At 35.7% G+C, this 17,658-nt stretch overlaps 1 protein-coding gene across 3 annotated transcripts in view; it reads right to left on the bottom strand.

Annotated features, from left to right (window-relative positions):
• Positions 1-17,658, bottom strand: part of LOC149219667 (protein unc-13 homolog) — a 298,200-nt gene that overhangs the window by 114,267 nt on the left and 166,275 nt on the right. For all 3 annotated transcript variants that reach the window (XM_089384442.1, XM_089384441.1, XM_089384440.1), the window contains exons 19-21: positions 16,960-17,077; positions 8,613-8,791; positions 5,889-5,955 (exon numbers count right to left, since the gene is read on the bottom strand). In XM_089384442.1, the coding sequence (XP_089240568.1) occupies positions 5,889-5,955; positions 8,613-8,791; positions 16,960-17,077 (364 nt within the window). The remainder of the gene's footprint in view (positions 1-5,888; positions 5,956-8,612; positions 8,792-16,959; positions 17,078-17,658) is intronic.

Raw genomic sequence — 17,658 nt, 5'->3', positions numbered from 1 at the left:
AATTTAACTTAGTCCCGGGACCTTTTAAAATTTGATTTTTAAGGACCAATGAATTTTGCCTTTAGAGAATTTAAATTTACCTAGGACCTAGAAGGCTTAGGATTTTAATTAATTTTTTGCCAGAAAATTTAATTAATTAACCTATGATGGGATAATTTCTTTTTCCAACCGTCAAGACACTTTACATCATAATTTTCATATTTTTTACATCCTAAGGGAGAAAACTCATCTGTAATAAACCCTCACAAACTACCCATTTCTGCGACACAAATATAATCCAGCAGACCAAGCAATTTGTAATAAAATAACCTAACCAAATAGTTAGAATTATTCCCAAATCACTTTTGTATAGACTCGATCTAGAAGACTAGGACTCGCCTAAGATCCCGGTGACACAAAAACCCTCCCAGAATGTAGATCGTCACCAGAAAAGTAGGTTTACCTAGGCAATTACATACATGACACAGATCTGCTGAGATTATTTACATCATATACATGCAGAATGGGTTTACATTATAACATGATGATCAGGCTGATGATGATAATTGAACGGCACAAACACATCGATCAGGCGCTATCCCTTTGCAAAAAAATGGGGTGTACTGTTATGGGTCATTGACACATAGTGGTCAACAACTAGCATATTCTACCAGATTCTTAGGAGAGCTACATTCCAAAATTTCTTGCATGATCATATTCGCACGAATTCTTTGTACAACGAAAGAGAAAAACAATGCATAATTATACTGAATTATAGGACTTCTTATCACCATTGGTTGGGATGTTAATAGGCATTTCTTCTTCTTTCCTAATTTCATACACAGTTATTTCGCATTTGTTTGTGTCCTTGAAATTCCTACCATTCCTAAATTGCCTTGATTTGGTGGTTCTACATGTTCAAGTGCCTCAACTTCTTCTGCATAATCTGGCCAACTTGCCATTGCCCATGGAATTAACTAACTCCATGTTTCCTATGAATCAAGAGAGACAAGATCCTCTTGCTCCAAGTTCTCGTTTACCATTTCTTCCAGTGTTGCTTGAGATACCAGTTGCAATTAGATCATAAGATCAACTTGTGATGGTGTTCCACTAGAATGCAAGATTATTTGATGATCTTTTTCATAAACAACCCAGCAAGTTGATTTATGTTGATGCTTCCTATTCTTCCTAGGCCCTTTGGGTCATTGTGATAATGTGTCTTGTTTCAAAACAAGCTCTACATTGCAAAAAAAACTTAGTCCAACTACCAAGACCAAGAATATCTTTTTCCTCTCAAATTGACTTATGCTAGAAATCTTTTGCTAAAATCCATTTCCACGCATATTTTGGCATATGTTGATATGCCATGCCTCGTCAATTTTATGACTTGCGAACTCAAACTTTCCAAAAGTTGAGCCAATGGCTTAAAGAGAGGGAAGTCCACAGAAATAAAAGGGCAGATTTAGGAAAATCACCTAAACAAGAGCTAAAGAAATAATATCAATCAAAGGATTGAAAGAAGGAGACAAAGGCTTCATGGACAAATCTGAGTTTCCCCGAACCACAAGCCTGAATTAAGAATCAGAAACCTACCTTCTGCAATGCCAAACTCAACAATGAAGTAAAGCTTCACATAGGAGTAGATGAAGACTTATTTTTTAATCACTGGTATCCAAGAGTTTTAGATGCAATCATGAAGACCAACTAACTCAAAACAAAACCCATTAAAGTGGCAAACCAAACTATGGAATTCGAAGAAATTTACATATTCATCTAGCCCCATTGGAATGGTTAAAGCAAGGGCTTCTTGCACCAAAAAAGAAATGAGAGAAATACAAGCTTTTGGGCTCATATATATATATATATATATATATATATAGAGAGAGAGAGAGAGAGAGAGAGATGAACAATATTTTTGGGTTTTGATGGTAGTTATTGCCTTTCCTACCATTATTGTGTTGCAGAATTCCTTATATTTCTGATGTGCCATTTTCAGATTTCCACTCTATTGATTTTTCAGTCTTAGGTTAGCTGGTTCACTGCCTTCACTGGTTTTCCTTCATTTCCTCTACAGTTATGTTCTAGTATAACTTATTGTCACTTTCCTTACTTTGTGTCATCACTTAGCTTACTTTCCTTCATAATAAATTCCTCACAAGTCTGTAGAGTTTCCATTTCCTTTGTTGTCATTTGCTTTTAGTTTGTGGTTTGTGGTTTGTTGAAGTCAATCCCTTTAGTATCTGTATGATGTCATCTATACAAGGAACATTGCATTGTGCCCATTTCTAGTTCAAGCCTAGATGAGGTTTCCATTCTTTCCACTATGTGAGTACTGAGTATGGTAGGTGGGTATTCCTGAAGAGACAATAGGAGGAGACTCGAGTCATCCAACCTTAGGTAGATGGGGCCATTATGTTGTACTTCACGGTGTTCACTTCATGTTGAAGGAAATCCTTCATTGCCATTCTTCTAATAGATCATTCCTCATCAGGGTCTACACATTATCTAAGGGGTGACCCAAAAGCTAGAGCACCATGACCGTCATTACCCTCATTAGGATTCAACAAGACTAATCACCACTGGGTCTTGATTGGGTGAGTTTAGTCAACGTTCAACTTTAGATCATCATTCATACTGACAGGTGATCCTCATAGCTTCAAGCCCATTAGCCTCAATGGCGGGTTCCTTCATGCCTATCAAGTATTTTCCTTATTGGCATCTACCAAGTGGCTTTCTCCCATTCGTCAACTTCAATTAATTTTATAGTGGGAAGAGCATACATGATAAATGGGTTCCGACTAGCCATTGTAGGTGAGCAATGAGCATGTATGGTGAAGTCCTCCTTTCATCCTATCATTCAGGCATCACACATTCGATTCCATTATCCAATTGACATGCATAGTGCTCTACAAGTTGGATTTTCTAGAAATGAGTTGTTTACAAATGCAGACCATATAGAATTTGAGATTATCAACATCCCACAAGGGGATCACGACCCCTTGAGTAGCCATTATTAACCCCCAGATTTGCATGTGCAACTAGAGGATCCAACCAGCTTTCATCAAGCTAATAATCAAAGGAAACTTTCACAAAGATCAGAGATAGGATTTTCAATAATTTGACTTCATTTCAAAAGCATACTCATCAGTTTGGAGAAAATTGTTATTTTTTGCAATTTTCTTATTTTCTGGGAGCCTAAACTCAAAGGTCCATAGGTCAAAGTTGAAAACATTTTTTGGATAGTTGTGAGCACATGATGCCAATGAACTATTTCTGGGTGACATGAGAGACATCGTTATTTTTGGTAGTTATGATTTTAGGGCTCATATGATGAACATGCTAATGTTATAGAAGCAAGGGATAGGTTTAAAGAGTTACATTATACTAGGAGAAACAAACAACCAAAAAACCTTGAGGCAAGCACTAATGATGCCTAGCCAAAGAATTGGACTAGAACATCTTTACCCTTAGCCAACAACCCAAACCCACTCCAACCAAAAGGAATAATGATGCTTCTTTGGATATGGATTTAGAGAATGCACTCTCCAAAGTAATTGTTCTAGTTCCTTTCCTAGAACCACAAAAAGGTTAAATAAAGAAAATACTCAACCTTGACAGAGAACCCGAGGATCCTCCTATGATTTTGCAAAATATGCATTATGATAGAAGAAATAGGGGACACACCTTTCTTACTTTCATTAGTAATGAATGACTTAATTTTGCACAATTGTTTGGTTGATTCTAGTGCATCTGCTAATGTGCCATTGAAGTTAATTTTGCACAATTGTATGCTTGATTCTGTTGTGTCTACTAATGCAATGCCATTGAAAATCATGCACCGATTAGAGTTGCAGATTACAAGGCCTTATATAAATGTGCAGGGTTTTGATTCAAAATCTATCCAGGTTTATGGTTCAATCAAAGATTTGAAGGTTTGGTTGGCAGCTAACACTGACGTTGTTGTGCTCATGGATAGTGTTGTCATAGATATTCCTGATGACTGGGGTAAGCTCTTACGAAGAAAATGGTTAGCCACAAAATGTGGGAATTTGCGAATGGACATATCTTATACTCCCATACCCATCTCTGATGGAAAACAATTTATCTTTTATAGAGAACCTGAGATTATATGTCATGTGGAAGACATCAGGGAATCTAGTAATCGTATATCTTATAATGATCGAAGATTTGTGGATAGACACCCTCCCACAGATTCAAAGACATTAATAAAGGACCATAACATCACCCTTCTAAACAATGGATTCCACACAAGGTGAAATGATCAGCGAGACGCTTCTTTGAAAAGAAGTGAACCTTCTAATGAAGATTCTAACGAAGGATCTTAATTATCCTCATTCTACAAATGTTCCTTCCTAATGATGATGATGTATGATGATTTCTTTTTACCATGCCAGGTGACTTTCTCTACTCATGCTTTTAGTGAGGTTACCAAGAGCTACTTCCTTTCTATGATCACTGCTACATTCATGAGCTGCTTCCAATATGATGCCATCTCCTAATATGATGCATCCTATCATACTTACAATGCTTCCTACCATGATAGTTATTATTTACAAAACTAAAAAGAACTAAGTGAAGGAGATTATCTCAGTCATAGTAGAGATCTTTCACTTCCTCCTCCTTTGATTTCCTCTTTTCAGGTTCTTCCACTTCTTTGGTGATATGGGCTTCATTTCTTTCTTTCCTTTTCTTATTGTCCTTGAATTTAGGACAATCTCTCTTAAAATGCTCTCCCAAAATTTTCGGTCTGCGTGCCTGAAATCTTCAGCTGGAAACTTGGGTTTAGAACTCCTCGCTATCTCTTCCTCAGCCCTGCAAACATAACCTCCTCTACGCTCTTCTCAAATGCTCATGAGAATAATAATCAGAGCCTCATCTTCCTTTTCATTTTTTGTCTCTCATTAGTGTAGGAAAACCTAACCCTATTGATCAATGGCTGAGATTAAATCTCAGCCCATGAGATCAATGCAAGAGATCAAGTCCCCCACTTGACCCCCTCCCTCATGTAGTCCCCCTCAATTAATGAGTCTCCCAGTTACTTTTTAATGTTTTGTACCATGTGTACTTTTTCTCTCATAAAATCACTTTGAAAACATAAAAGTCACTTTAATAATAGAAAGTGTACATTGTACTTTTCTCATAAAGTCACTTTATAACACTAATGACATCAATAAATTAAATTACATAGTACATGTAACATAACCCATAAAAAGTAACTTTGCTCCATCACATTAATAAATCATAATGTCACTAGACAAAAAGTCATTAATGTGTCTTCCTAGGCCAAGAGGATAAATGTACTAGGAAACACCTCCTTTGTACCCTTATTTTCAACATGAATAGCCTCTCGAGCTAACAGAGAGTAAATACAGAAAATTGCAAAAGGAAAATCTTATTTTACTCCTGACCTGATGTTTTCTATGTTTGTTTCTAAAGCGTACTATGCCTTCTTTCATTTGAATGACAGTATTAACACTACAGATAGGGGGCAATGTCCATAGATTTTATTACATTTCCGATGCTCATAAAAGAGTAATTTTGAGTGCCCCCACGCACATACAATGTACATTTTGTATTTCTGCTTGAAATAGTAAATATATAATTCTTTTCTCAGAAATAATTTAAAAAAAAAACTACATTAAAAAAGACATCAGTAACTGCTCATTGGCTGAAAACGATATTTTATGTGTGTGTGTGTCTACGAGAAAATGAAGTTAAATAAATCTAAAAATCATGTCACAATGTGAAACACTATCAATGCCATGACTCATCAGAGTAACCTCTCAGATAATACTAGAATCTTTCAAGGAAACAAGTGTACTGTCTTCTAAACAAGAGATTTCTTAAGCAGGAAACAATAAAATGACCATTTCAACATAAAATCTTACTTGGTCTTGTTTGAACCCAACGTGCTCGACTGTTGTCTTCAAGTATGTTTAATTGAATCAGCAAATACTGCAGGTGTCAAACTAACAATGTCACTTTAAAAAATGGAGAATCTTAATATAGCCAATTGTTAAATTGAAGAAGCTGCACAGTGTGGTTTCCATAAAAGAATTGTCAAGCAATAAAATATCAATACTCTCTTCCAAACTGCACACACCAGGCACAAGGACCATTGATTTTAAGGCCATACAATATAAAACAGAAAGGATGTCAAACAGATTTTTGTTACCAATTGAAGCAAACATTATAACTGATAATTCTTAAAACATTTAGACATAAACTAATTACTGAAATATAACTCTGCACACCCACCATACAGGACAACTTATTAGTAACCAGTGTTTCAAAACTCAGTCAACTCAGACAAGTTGATAGGTGACTGGGTTGACTCGGTCATTGGCTCAGCTCAGTGGGCTGGTTTGATACCAAACCGGCTAAGTCAGGGCATGACTCTCAGCCAGTTCGGTACCAAACCAGCCCTATTCAGCAGAGACCACACTAGCTTGGACATGTAGATGCAGGACCCTACTGTGGCTGACTGAACAAGTAAATTTCAATTCGTTTACATATAAAACGAAAGCATAACTCCTAAACCCTACAATTGCTGGAAATCAATGGTAATGTTAAATTCTTGAAGTAAAAGTTCGCATTTCCGTTATCTTTCATTTTTATCCTTTTCACATTTCCTTTATCTTTATTTTTATCATCTTACTTAGATTTTTAACATTACCATTATTTGTTTCAATCCAACATTATCGGACTTCATGTGGACAAAAGTAGAATTTTATATTCAGCTCAAAATTCAGCAGACAACAGTTTTCAGGATTTCAGGATTGCTAAGATTGCAACATTTTCATTGGATTCTATCATGTACGAGGGTATGGCATTGACATTCAATCAAGAGAACCAAGCCATTTATGTACCCTGATGTTGGTGGTACTCAGGGACCAAATTTGAAGAGAAGGGTTACATTTAATTTTGAAGGGTTAGTTTCATTTTGGCTTTTCAATATTGACAAGTTAAAATAAATTACTCCTTTCATATGAAAATGGCAAATAATTTTTCACTAGCAACTGAAGACCATCATTGCCAAAGTTTCAATAGAGTGTTACGAAAACCAACAGGGGATGCTCCTGTGCATTGATGAAATGCAAAAGCAGATGAGGAAGTTGATCTATCGGACCATGATTCTAAAAACTCTTGCAAACCTTGAGTTATCTACCTCCAAAGAGGAGGATGATATTTCAGGTGGTTTCTCTATCTAGATAGATGCCTTTCCTTTCCTTTTTGTTATATATGTTAGTAGCCACCTCGCTGCAATCCTAGGTGTTGATATTTTTGGTTTTATCATCATGTATAAACTGATCAAATGGATAAACGTTTTTGTTTTTATGCTACTGGTCTCGGTTCATAAGTGGCAGGGCAGTAAGCATAAAGTATGCTGTATGTTTTTCTATGAATGAGTGATACAAATGCTTCCTAACTTAAAAAAATAATAATGATAATCTAAAATTTCATGTAGACCTCACAAATCACACCTCATATTGCGCCAAGTCTACAAACTAGATTAGAAATCTAAATACACTTGAATAGATCCACATAGACAGTAATGGTTCAACATTGATCCACTAGTATTACAATCTATATAGGAATCGTATGGAAGAAATTTAATAGGACTATTTACTTACACTCTATATACGAATCATATAGAGGAAATTTAATTGGGCCATTTATTTATAATATATATAGGAATCATATGGAGGGAATTCAATAGGGCCATTTACTTTTGCATCTCCTGGATACCATTCCTTAAATACAATGAAACTATTCTTCTATATTATAGGTTCCTATAGGATAAATTGTACACTTGCTCAAACAATTGTGATGAGTTTTTAAAGACAATTAAAATATAGCGGTGTTTTTTGGATATCACTTAAATTCTCAATAAAAAGGAAAAAACAACTATTATTTAAAACCCTCCAACAACCCAATTTTCTATAAAAGAAATATAACTTATAAGAATCTTTTTCCATAAGAATTATAGACCTAATGATTAGTGCACATGTGCATTACTATGCATAACACTATATGCAAAAGAACGTAGAAATAACATTAGTTTTTGTCAACAACACTGAACCTTTAACAAGTGGACGGATCACAAATATTACACAGTTCTATCCGGAAATCTCCAACAACAATATGAATAACTGTGGAAATCTCCAATCACTCAAGTTTGAATCATTTATATACAATGTGTCATTGAAGCAGGCTATACGATTGCCATAAAGTGCTTTAGGAAAAAGATGGTTCAAAATGTAAGTTCAGATCAGTCAGGGTGGCACAACAATCATTCCATTACTCTATAATGGGCATTGCCCTCTATTTGGCATGGATGAAGCTACTTGTGGAAAAATAGACTACTTACAGGTTTAACGTAAATGTTTTACAATGTCCTTCCTGTATTTGAAATTTTAATGATTTCATATCTCATATTTCTTGTGTGCAGAATGAGGCTTCAATGTTAGTAAAATCAAATACAAAAATTAAGCACACTATAAATTCTCATCTAAATAACAGCTCTCCAGGTTTAACAAGGCCACAAAACTTTAAAACTGACTGACTTGGCCATATCAAGAAAATGATTGGATGAAAGAGATTAAACTCACATGCAACGAATTTAAACGAACGCAAAGCTTAGATGTGGACAAATCATTAAACTGACTGCAACGGCTTTCATCAGTTGATCCAGTGTCAGCAAGTTTCTTCCTCGTAAAAGAATTCATTGCGGTGTCCTTCTTGTACCGTGTCAGAATAGGTGCTGGAGGTATAAGAATATCTTTATCAACTGCATTCAACCAAATTAAGAAAAATTATAATAACTATGATTTAACATGAAACCCAGGAAATAATAAAAAATAAAACAATAAAGGAACAGTAGACAAATAATCCTTTCGCAAGTACGTGTCAAAACATGTAAAATTAAAACAAATACACAAGAATTTAAAAAAGGAAAACGAATTGTAAGAAAATAGAAGAATAAATATATAAAACTGTGCCAGGTACCTTTTGTAGCACATGATTTTTCCAAGGCACATGTATTTGGAGGGTTATTCTAAAGCCATGTAATTTTCTTTCCCTATGTCATTCACATTCTTCAAATTTTTAGAAATTGACATACTGGGAATATTCTTGTTAAGAAGCCACAGATTTTCTGAGCTAAAGGTGATTAGTTGGTTGGATGGATGTAGACAGGACAGATTGAACAGGAAACTGAAAGGCAAAGAAGAGAAGGATGAAGAGCATGTGAGAGTTTATGAAGAAGTCTGGAAGAATATTGGGATAACCCAGCTTACCATTAGTTCTTATGGATAGTAGTAAGACAAGCTCCATGGATACCACTGTTCCTCCTGAGTACTTACACATCAGATTGTAAAACAACTGGAGAAATTTTAATTCCTCAAATTCCTATAGCTCTTGCTATGATCCTGTTAAAACTTAAGAAAGCATGTCAACGTACTAGTTTATTGAAAAATTCAGCATGAATGTCCTTTTAGCACTGCGAGTTTTTTTTCAAATGACATAATCATAAGGATCATTTTACACTATAAACAAACTTGTTTGTCTTTGTGATAGTACTAGTAGCTAATGCAGATCTTTCTAGAGACCTATTTGTTTGTTGGAGCCACAAGTTTATATATCCAAATGGATAACAACAGAGTTGACCCAGACCAAGTTTGGCTCACTCACTTTTCATGGGAAATGATACAAGCCACAAAAACTATGAACTTCAATAGCTGTTTCCAACAGATTGTTGATGGTTTATATATCAATAGAAGATATTCCCTTCTAGACAACAATGTATAATATATATTACATTATGTACAACAATATATATATATATATAGATAGAAACAAGAAAGAAAGAAAGAAAAAAAAACGTCTTATTGAAAAAACATGTCTATTAATGAAAAGACACCCCAACTATGTGTATATATCAGGCCCCTCAATTGTAATCATATATCAATAAATACCTCATATATCTTATATCAATCTAATAATGTTTATTCAATCGTAAAAATGAAATTAAGCTTGAGATTTTTTCAAGTGTGTAATTATTGATAGTAAGGTAATAATTACCAAGATTTGAAAATAATAAAGAATTCAAATGGTATCAGAGCAATAAGATCTTGCAAGAAAAAATACGTGTTAAATTTTTGGGTTGTTACAGTCTTTATGTAACTACATCTTTACTTTTTACTCCTATATGCAAAGAATTCCATAAATTATCTTGGGCAGTAATTCCTGGTAAAAATGTATAATTGCTGAAATATAAAGAATGTACTGCATATTTATTATTTACTTCTTACTTCTGCCTAAATTTATGCAAGAAATCGCATAAATTATGGAGGAACAATTTAACAAGGTCGAACACTGTGGGTGGATTATAGCCTAATTTCAATGGAGTAATATACAAATTTTAATGTGAGGAGAGATTTAACCTCATAGTACCAATGAGTAAATGGTTAGAGAATATGTGGGGGGTGAATGGTCATCCACTAGTGTTAATAAGAAATTAACCTAGGAGTTTTGAAGGGCTGAGAGCAATCATCTAAGATCTGCCAAGAAGTTTGGACCATGCTCATGCCACTTGAAGTTGGATCAATTGGTAGCTTGGTTGAGATGAAGTATTCCTGATTGATTGATATCATAGAATAGGGCTGAACTAAGCTCTAGAAAGCAGAGTAGTAGGACCAAGATAAGGGTTCACATTCAGGCCTTGTTGGATAGTTCAGGAACAAAGGTTGAAAGATACTCCAGAGCCAAAGGGAGCTAAGGAGAAAGGTTTCCAGTGATGTGATTCATAGGGTATCGATGAAAGTTGGAAGTCTTAGGGTTTGTAAACCCTAGAAGACTAGAAGTCTTGGATAAGAAAGTCCTAGGATTTCTGGATAAAGCCCTAGAGTTGTTTCCACTGAGAGAAGAAACTCTAGCTCATGCCTGAAAAGAAAGGAAAGCAATATGTTGATGATGATGACAAGGATGAGCATTTCTAGCTTGATGATTTCTGCAAGAAGGAAAGGATCAAGAGGGAGTTAAGAAATTCCCTACAATCCTCAAAGGATAAGTACTTCATATCTTCATTACATGATTATCATTACTTTATTTTTCGTAAGGCTTTTTTGTCTTTGTATCTTTTGATTGGTTATAATCATTTCTTCCATGACCTCTTAGTAAGGTTTGTAGGTACAACATGAAGGCTGCCAAGAAAATGATTCAGGCAGTAGATGTAAGCATTGGGAAGAACAAAGCAAATTTTATGACAAGAGGATTCTCCCAGGGTGGAGCACAAACTCAGCGAGAGAGATTTGTGTTCGAGAGGAAGAAATGGAACAAGACATCTAGAACCATGTCAGACGGCTAGAAGAGCTTCCAATTCAGAGGAAGTAGACAGTCAAGCCAACAAGTTTGGAAGAAAGATGTGCGTCAAAATTGTGCCAAGACCTAAGGGAAGTCAGTGGTGACTTGCAAGTGGATCTACAAAATCTAGCATGAAGCATAGGGAGGATAAAGCGAGATCCACGGAAAGAAGGTTCTCCCAGAAAGAGGGAGAAAACTATGCAAGACGCTTGCTCCAGTCGTCAAGTACCTTGTGTTTTGATGAGCTTGTAATCTTGTTGATGACTTATTCTAACACAGAGAAAGCGACAATGGCAAGAAGATTTGCGAGCAGTCAAAATTACCACAATAAGTCTTGCTTCAGTGTCAGAGGAAGATGACCTTGGAATTTGAGATAAAGGATCTCGATTTGATGCATTACTTCCTTGGTCAAGGAAATTATATTATTGGGATCCTTTAGATGATGGACTGCAAGTCCATGGACACTCCCATTATGACCAATCTGAAGAAGTTGAGAGACTCTGATTCAGATTTGGTGGATCCCACAATGTACAAGACAATCAGGCAAAGTGGAACGACCAGTCGTCCAAGTGGATGTCATGGGATTGAGATTGTCAAATTAGATGCTCAAAGACAAGAGGTCTCTATGCCTTCTATGAGTGGAGCATGCAAGACAACGGATATGCTTGAGTGACGAGGAAATAGTAGTGGCAGAGGGAGCAGCCAAGATTGCCACAACAAGATTTGTTTCAATGCCAAAGAAAGCACCCAGGCAGGGTGATCGAAAAGCAATTGTGGTGATGGATCCAGTAAAGGAAAGTTGTTGTGGTGATGGATCCAATAAAGAAAGCCATCACTTTATGGTTGAGCCAAGGCATGTGGCACACCATGTGTTGTCGTATCAGTATGGTATAGTTGGATATGGATTGAAATAAGTCTCAAATGATGAAGTAAAGCTACAAGGTTATACAGACTTTGACTAGGTAGGGAGTGTAGTAGACATGAAAAGCACACCAGGATGTTGCTTCAGTTTGGGATAAGTATGATCTCATTGTTTAGTAGAAAACGGTTGTCAATGGCACTCAATACAATAGAGGCAGACTATATAGCAATCAGTGATGCAAGTCGTGAAGCAGTTGGGCTTTAGAAATTTCTTACAAGGTTATTTGATCTAGAGTTAAGCCAACTTTGATATGTTGTGATAATCAAAGTTGTGTGAAGCTTCCAGAGAATCCAGTCTTTCATGACAAGTCAAAGTATATAGAGACCAAATACCATTTCATCTAAGACATGGTACAGAGAGGAGCAGTGGAACTCTGATACATATTCACAGATGAGAAAACAACATGCATTCTCACAAGCTTCAATGTAAAGTGAAGTTTGAATACTTCATAGACAAGCTTAGCGTGATGCAGAATGTCCACCTTCGTTGAAAGGGGGTTGTGATGTTTCTCCTACCGCAGGAAGATACTCTCCCTTTGGCCAAGGGTTTCCCAGATCATTCATGTGAAGTGACTAAGGGAGTAATGAGTAGCCTGGTACAATTCTTGCCTACGCCATGTGAAGTGGCTAGGTGTGATTGGGACTACTAGGAGAGGAGAAACATCATAGATACTTGTAGCATAGTCATGAGACTAAGGTAGTCATCTTGCCCATACCATGTGAAGTGGTTGGGTGTGATTGGGAGTCTGGGACTACTAGAGAACATCATGGAAGAATACCTTCCTCACTAAGAGTGAGTGTATATTCCCTTCCGGACAACAATGTATAATATATATTATATTATATATATAATATATATTATATTGTATTATATTATATATATATAATATAATATATAAATATAAATAATCAATAATTAATAAAAAAAAAAAAAAAAAAAACATTTTTTCTTGTTTTATTGAAAAGACGTGTCAATTAATGAAAAGACAACCCGACTATGTATATATATCAAGGCCCTCAATTGTAATCAAATATCAATAAATATCTCATATATCTTATATCAATCTAATAATGTTTACTCAATCGTAAAAACGAAATTGAAGTTGAGAATTTTTCAAGTGTGTAATTATTGATCAAAAGGCAATAATTACCAAGATCCGAAAATAACAAAGAATTCAACACAGGTGTGGTCCAGTCTGAAATACTAGGGAACAATCAACAACAATCTTCATTCTTAGAGAAAGGCACAAGATTCTGGCATGTGAAGCCATTGATCTGCTGGTCATGATTCATCAACAGAATAAGCATGCTCTAATGGAAGGGCTTACATGGCCAAGAGAAATTTGTGCATTCAATCAACAACAATCTTCATTCTTAGAGAAAGGCACAAGATTCTGGCATGTGAAGCCATTGATCTGCTGGTCATGATTCATCGACAGAATAAGCATGCTCTAATGGAAGGGCTTACATGGCCAAGAGAAATTTGTGCAAAGAATGTGTAAACTGGAGCCATTATTTTCCCTTGCAGTCAGATTTTGGTTTTTGTGGAAGGATCAAGTTGTTAATCCAAGGTCGTCAGCAATAGATAGAATTATAGATGCACAACTTGTTAGAGAATCAGAATAAATAATGAAATTTAAGTGTATTACTTCTACACTCAAATAATGGCTAGAATTAAAGTTGTCCCTTTTAGCCGCTGGTTCACCATTAAATGGTGTAGGAACAGAACTCTAAATAATTTCAAAGCATTGCCACTTATTGTAGCTTGGGAAGTGTAGCTAAGAAATGCAAGCCTCTGTGAACACAGAATGTTCCAGCAACTAAATGTGCCACTCAACAAACAAGTATCCTAAGAAATTTTAAACAATCAAAAAATGAAAAGCCATAGAGATAAGTAATTGATAAGGTATCAATAAATCAAGGGCTAAGGGCCTATTTTGATGGTGCTTCCCCAAATGACTATCAAGTCAGTGGAGCAGGTGGGGTTATTTACCTTAAGGACTCGTACATTATCAAGTTTAAAGCAGGCCTCCACAGGGACTCATCACTCAAATAATTTCATTAAATTAATGGCTCTAAAATTAACTTTTATGTTGGTTGAAGAAAAAGGTCATACAAAAATTCAAATCTTTGGTGATTCATTTAAGGTGACAAATTGGATGCAGGGGTTATATGCATTGAAGAATTTTTCGTTGAGGTCCGTTTTTTAGGAGATTCAACTTTTAAAAGCATTTTTTAACAATATTTCATTTCATCATGTATACAGGGAAAGGAATGAGATGGTAAATGGGCAGTCAAACGATGGTTTACAGTTGGATGAAGGAGAATGAAATATCTGGGACGAATAGTAATGTTCCCTATGGATTAATTGCCCAAGGATGTACAAAGTAAACTATCTAACCCCATAGGCTATAGTCTTTGATAACGGGGAAAACCCAATTGTCCAATGTTTGGGACAACATTGGGTAAATTTTGGGGTAGCTGGGGCAAAAAGTCCAAATTGGGCATTGCACTTGCAAGTTGCAACCCCTCACATTGGAGAGAACCCCATAAGGAATCTATAAATAAGAGAGGATTAGAATCATTTTCTTATCATTGATTTGGAATTGAATTGTCTCATTTTCTTGAACCTAAGGCTCTGAGGGTTTTAAGACCCCTTCTTCTTGACTAGTTTCGGTGGAGGTGATCCCACCCTAGCTAATCCCCTTGTCTAGTTTTGGTGGAGCTAATCCCAACCTACCTAGAAAACTTTTCATTGTTCTGCCACAGCACATCAATTGGTGCATCGCTTTCCTGGTTAGTTGGATTACCTGGTTACCAAATCAATCTAAGGAGATTCCATGAACAACGAATTTCCTTGTGTGAATTTCTGTGGATTTTTGGTCACCAAGTTCTGACCGGGGAAGTATCAAGATCATCACAAGGATACCAAGTGGGCAGCAGGGCACCTTCGCAGCAAGAGGAATCCATTCTGAGCACAGAAAATCAGTCTGCAGCTAATTCAGGGAACCAAAAAACATAAGCAGCGGAAGGGTTAGTCTGAGGAATTCTGGGCCACAGGGTCACAGGGCACCAGGGAAACGAAAGGACAGCACCATTTCCTAGGCTGCAAACCTACTTTCATAGGGTTTGTTCAGCCACCAAGTCTCTGATTCAACAAGCAAGGGATCTCTCTGAGGTTAACAAAGGGATTTGAGACTTAACAGCTTGTAACAAAGGTTGGGGTAGCCTTCCTCTGAAGCACTGTAGGAAGGCAAAAGCCATTGAGGCACCTTTTCCAGGCAGCAATCAGAGTGTGGTATAATCAGTTGCTGGGTAGTGGTTTCTAAAGCTGAGCTGAAGCCCTAATCAGTGATCTGTTACTAGGGAAAACTCGGAGCAAGTTGGACACTGAACAGATAAGCCATAGTTAAATAGAGAAAAGTTAAATAGTCTAGTAAAACACAGTAACCCTAACTGTAGGGTTGAATGAGTTTGTCCATTAGACAGTCAACCCTAATTGATTGTGGTTTATTGAGGAACCATGTTGTTATTGAAAGTTTTTGTATTTGTCCATATAAATGTCCATTACTGTTGAAAGAACTTTTCTGATTTATTGAAAAACCCTAACGCTAGAGGAATAAAAATCATCTCGGGATATTACACGAGATGGAGAGTTTTTTCTTTAAATATGAACATCTTTAATAATAAATAATGATTACTTAGTAACTAGTTAATGAAAAGGTATGTCCTTAAAGACATAACCGTTGGTGAAGAGGTATCTGCCTAGGGCATATAAGCAGGCCCTCACCCTCATTGCAATCATCTCATATCAATTCTTATACAATATTAATACACATTACTTGTCCTACAATGGACGTCTTTGTCTTCAAAGTATTTTGAAGCTTAATCCGCTGCGTATACGAAACTTTGTTCGTTACATTGGTATCAGAGCATACTGCTGAAGTATACGAACTTTGTTTGTTGCACTGGTATCAGAGAATTTCTCTGAGTAGACAAACCATGTTCGTTACAGCTTATTGAAAGAGATGTGACGATGTGGACATTAGAGACTAATGGAGATTTAATACCTGTTTTGTTCAGGATTATAGGATCAGAATGCGTTCTGTCTTTTTCTTTTAAATATATAATCTGGGATGAGGAAGAAACTGTTTATTTTTGGAATATTGGCTATATATAATGTCATAAAGCTTATAGGAGGTTATGAAGGGCTTTTATTGGCAGAACTGTTTAACAGTTGATAGGTATGGGAGTCATTTAAAGGATATATGAAATGCTGAGAGGCATCTGAAGAATGTAATTTTGTTCTGCTATAGCCTATAACTGAAATTACATATTTTTCCCATGCAATAATAATTGAAAAAAATGGTCCCATTCGTTTAAATGGAATAATATTTTGAAAAAACAGTTCCATTCCTTTAGTCTATATGTATCATTCATTTCTGTAATATGGAATGTCAAGGTACATAAAACATAACTCATGCTAGTCTTAAAAGACAGCATCACTAGGTCCTGAATATTTGGCAGGCATAAAAAATAACCCTTCTCTCACAATATAGAGTAAAGTTCAAAAGTTTAAAACAGAGAAACCCATATTAGCAATTTAGTTAAAATATGACCAGTTGAATGCTATAAATAGATCCATTTCAGAATATACAGAAGAGATAAATCTACCTAGCTGGCTAACAACATTCTGGGAATAAAGCTTTAACGCATTGTCAAAACCAGTAAGAAGACCCTTAAGCTGTGGAAACCTCATGGGCAAGTTGAAATTGAAAAGCTGATCCAATGTCTGCCCATCACAAAAATAAAATTAGTAAAATCCAATAAAAGAGCTATTCCAAAACTGCATAGTTGACCATTTCAAAATGATATTTAAGGAAAAATTAGATACTCTGGTATCATATATTAGCACAGTGGAATGCATAAACATTGACCTAAAGCTTAAACAACAAATGAAAAACAAACTCTCTAAGACATGAATTATTGATCTATAAATTAATGTATTATCAATTGCAGTTCCCAAACATAAATTTAGATAAATGTCCAATATATAGCATTGTAATACATTAATTTCCTTGTGGAGAAGACATTTAGCATGATAACTGTTGACAACATTTAACGTACTCAAGATTGCCAAACCTTGCAATTGAAAGATGGACAAGTGGTTTAGGGGAAATTAATAGATCCCATATTCATTACACAAGATACAACATACAGACACAGATTGGCATGGAATTTCATTATTTCATTGATTTCAAAATATTTACAACTTACTACATAAGGTTCTTTCACCACCCAAAGTGCTCCTGAGTCCTTACACACAATATAATACCATATGGTATCATGATAAAGTTAAATATCCTTCAATGA

Source organism: Pinus tabuliformis, chromosome Q, assembly GCF_031772625.1.
Source record: "Pinus tabuliformis cultivar Carrire ecotype Pingquan chromosome Q, CPIR1, whole genome shotgun sequence".
Classification (NCBI taxonomy): Eukaryota; Viridiplantae; Streptophyta; class Pinopsida; order Pinales; family Pinaceae; genus Pinus; species Pinus tabuliformis.
The sequence above is the reverse complement of the archived record's forward strand: the minus strand, read 5'-3'. Positions and strand labels throughout refer to the sequence as shown.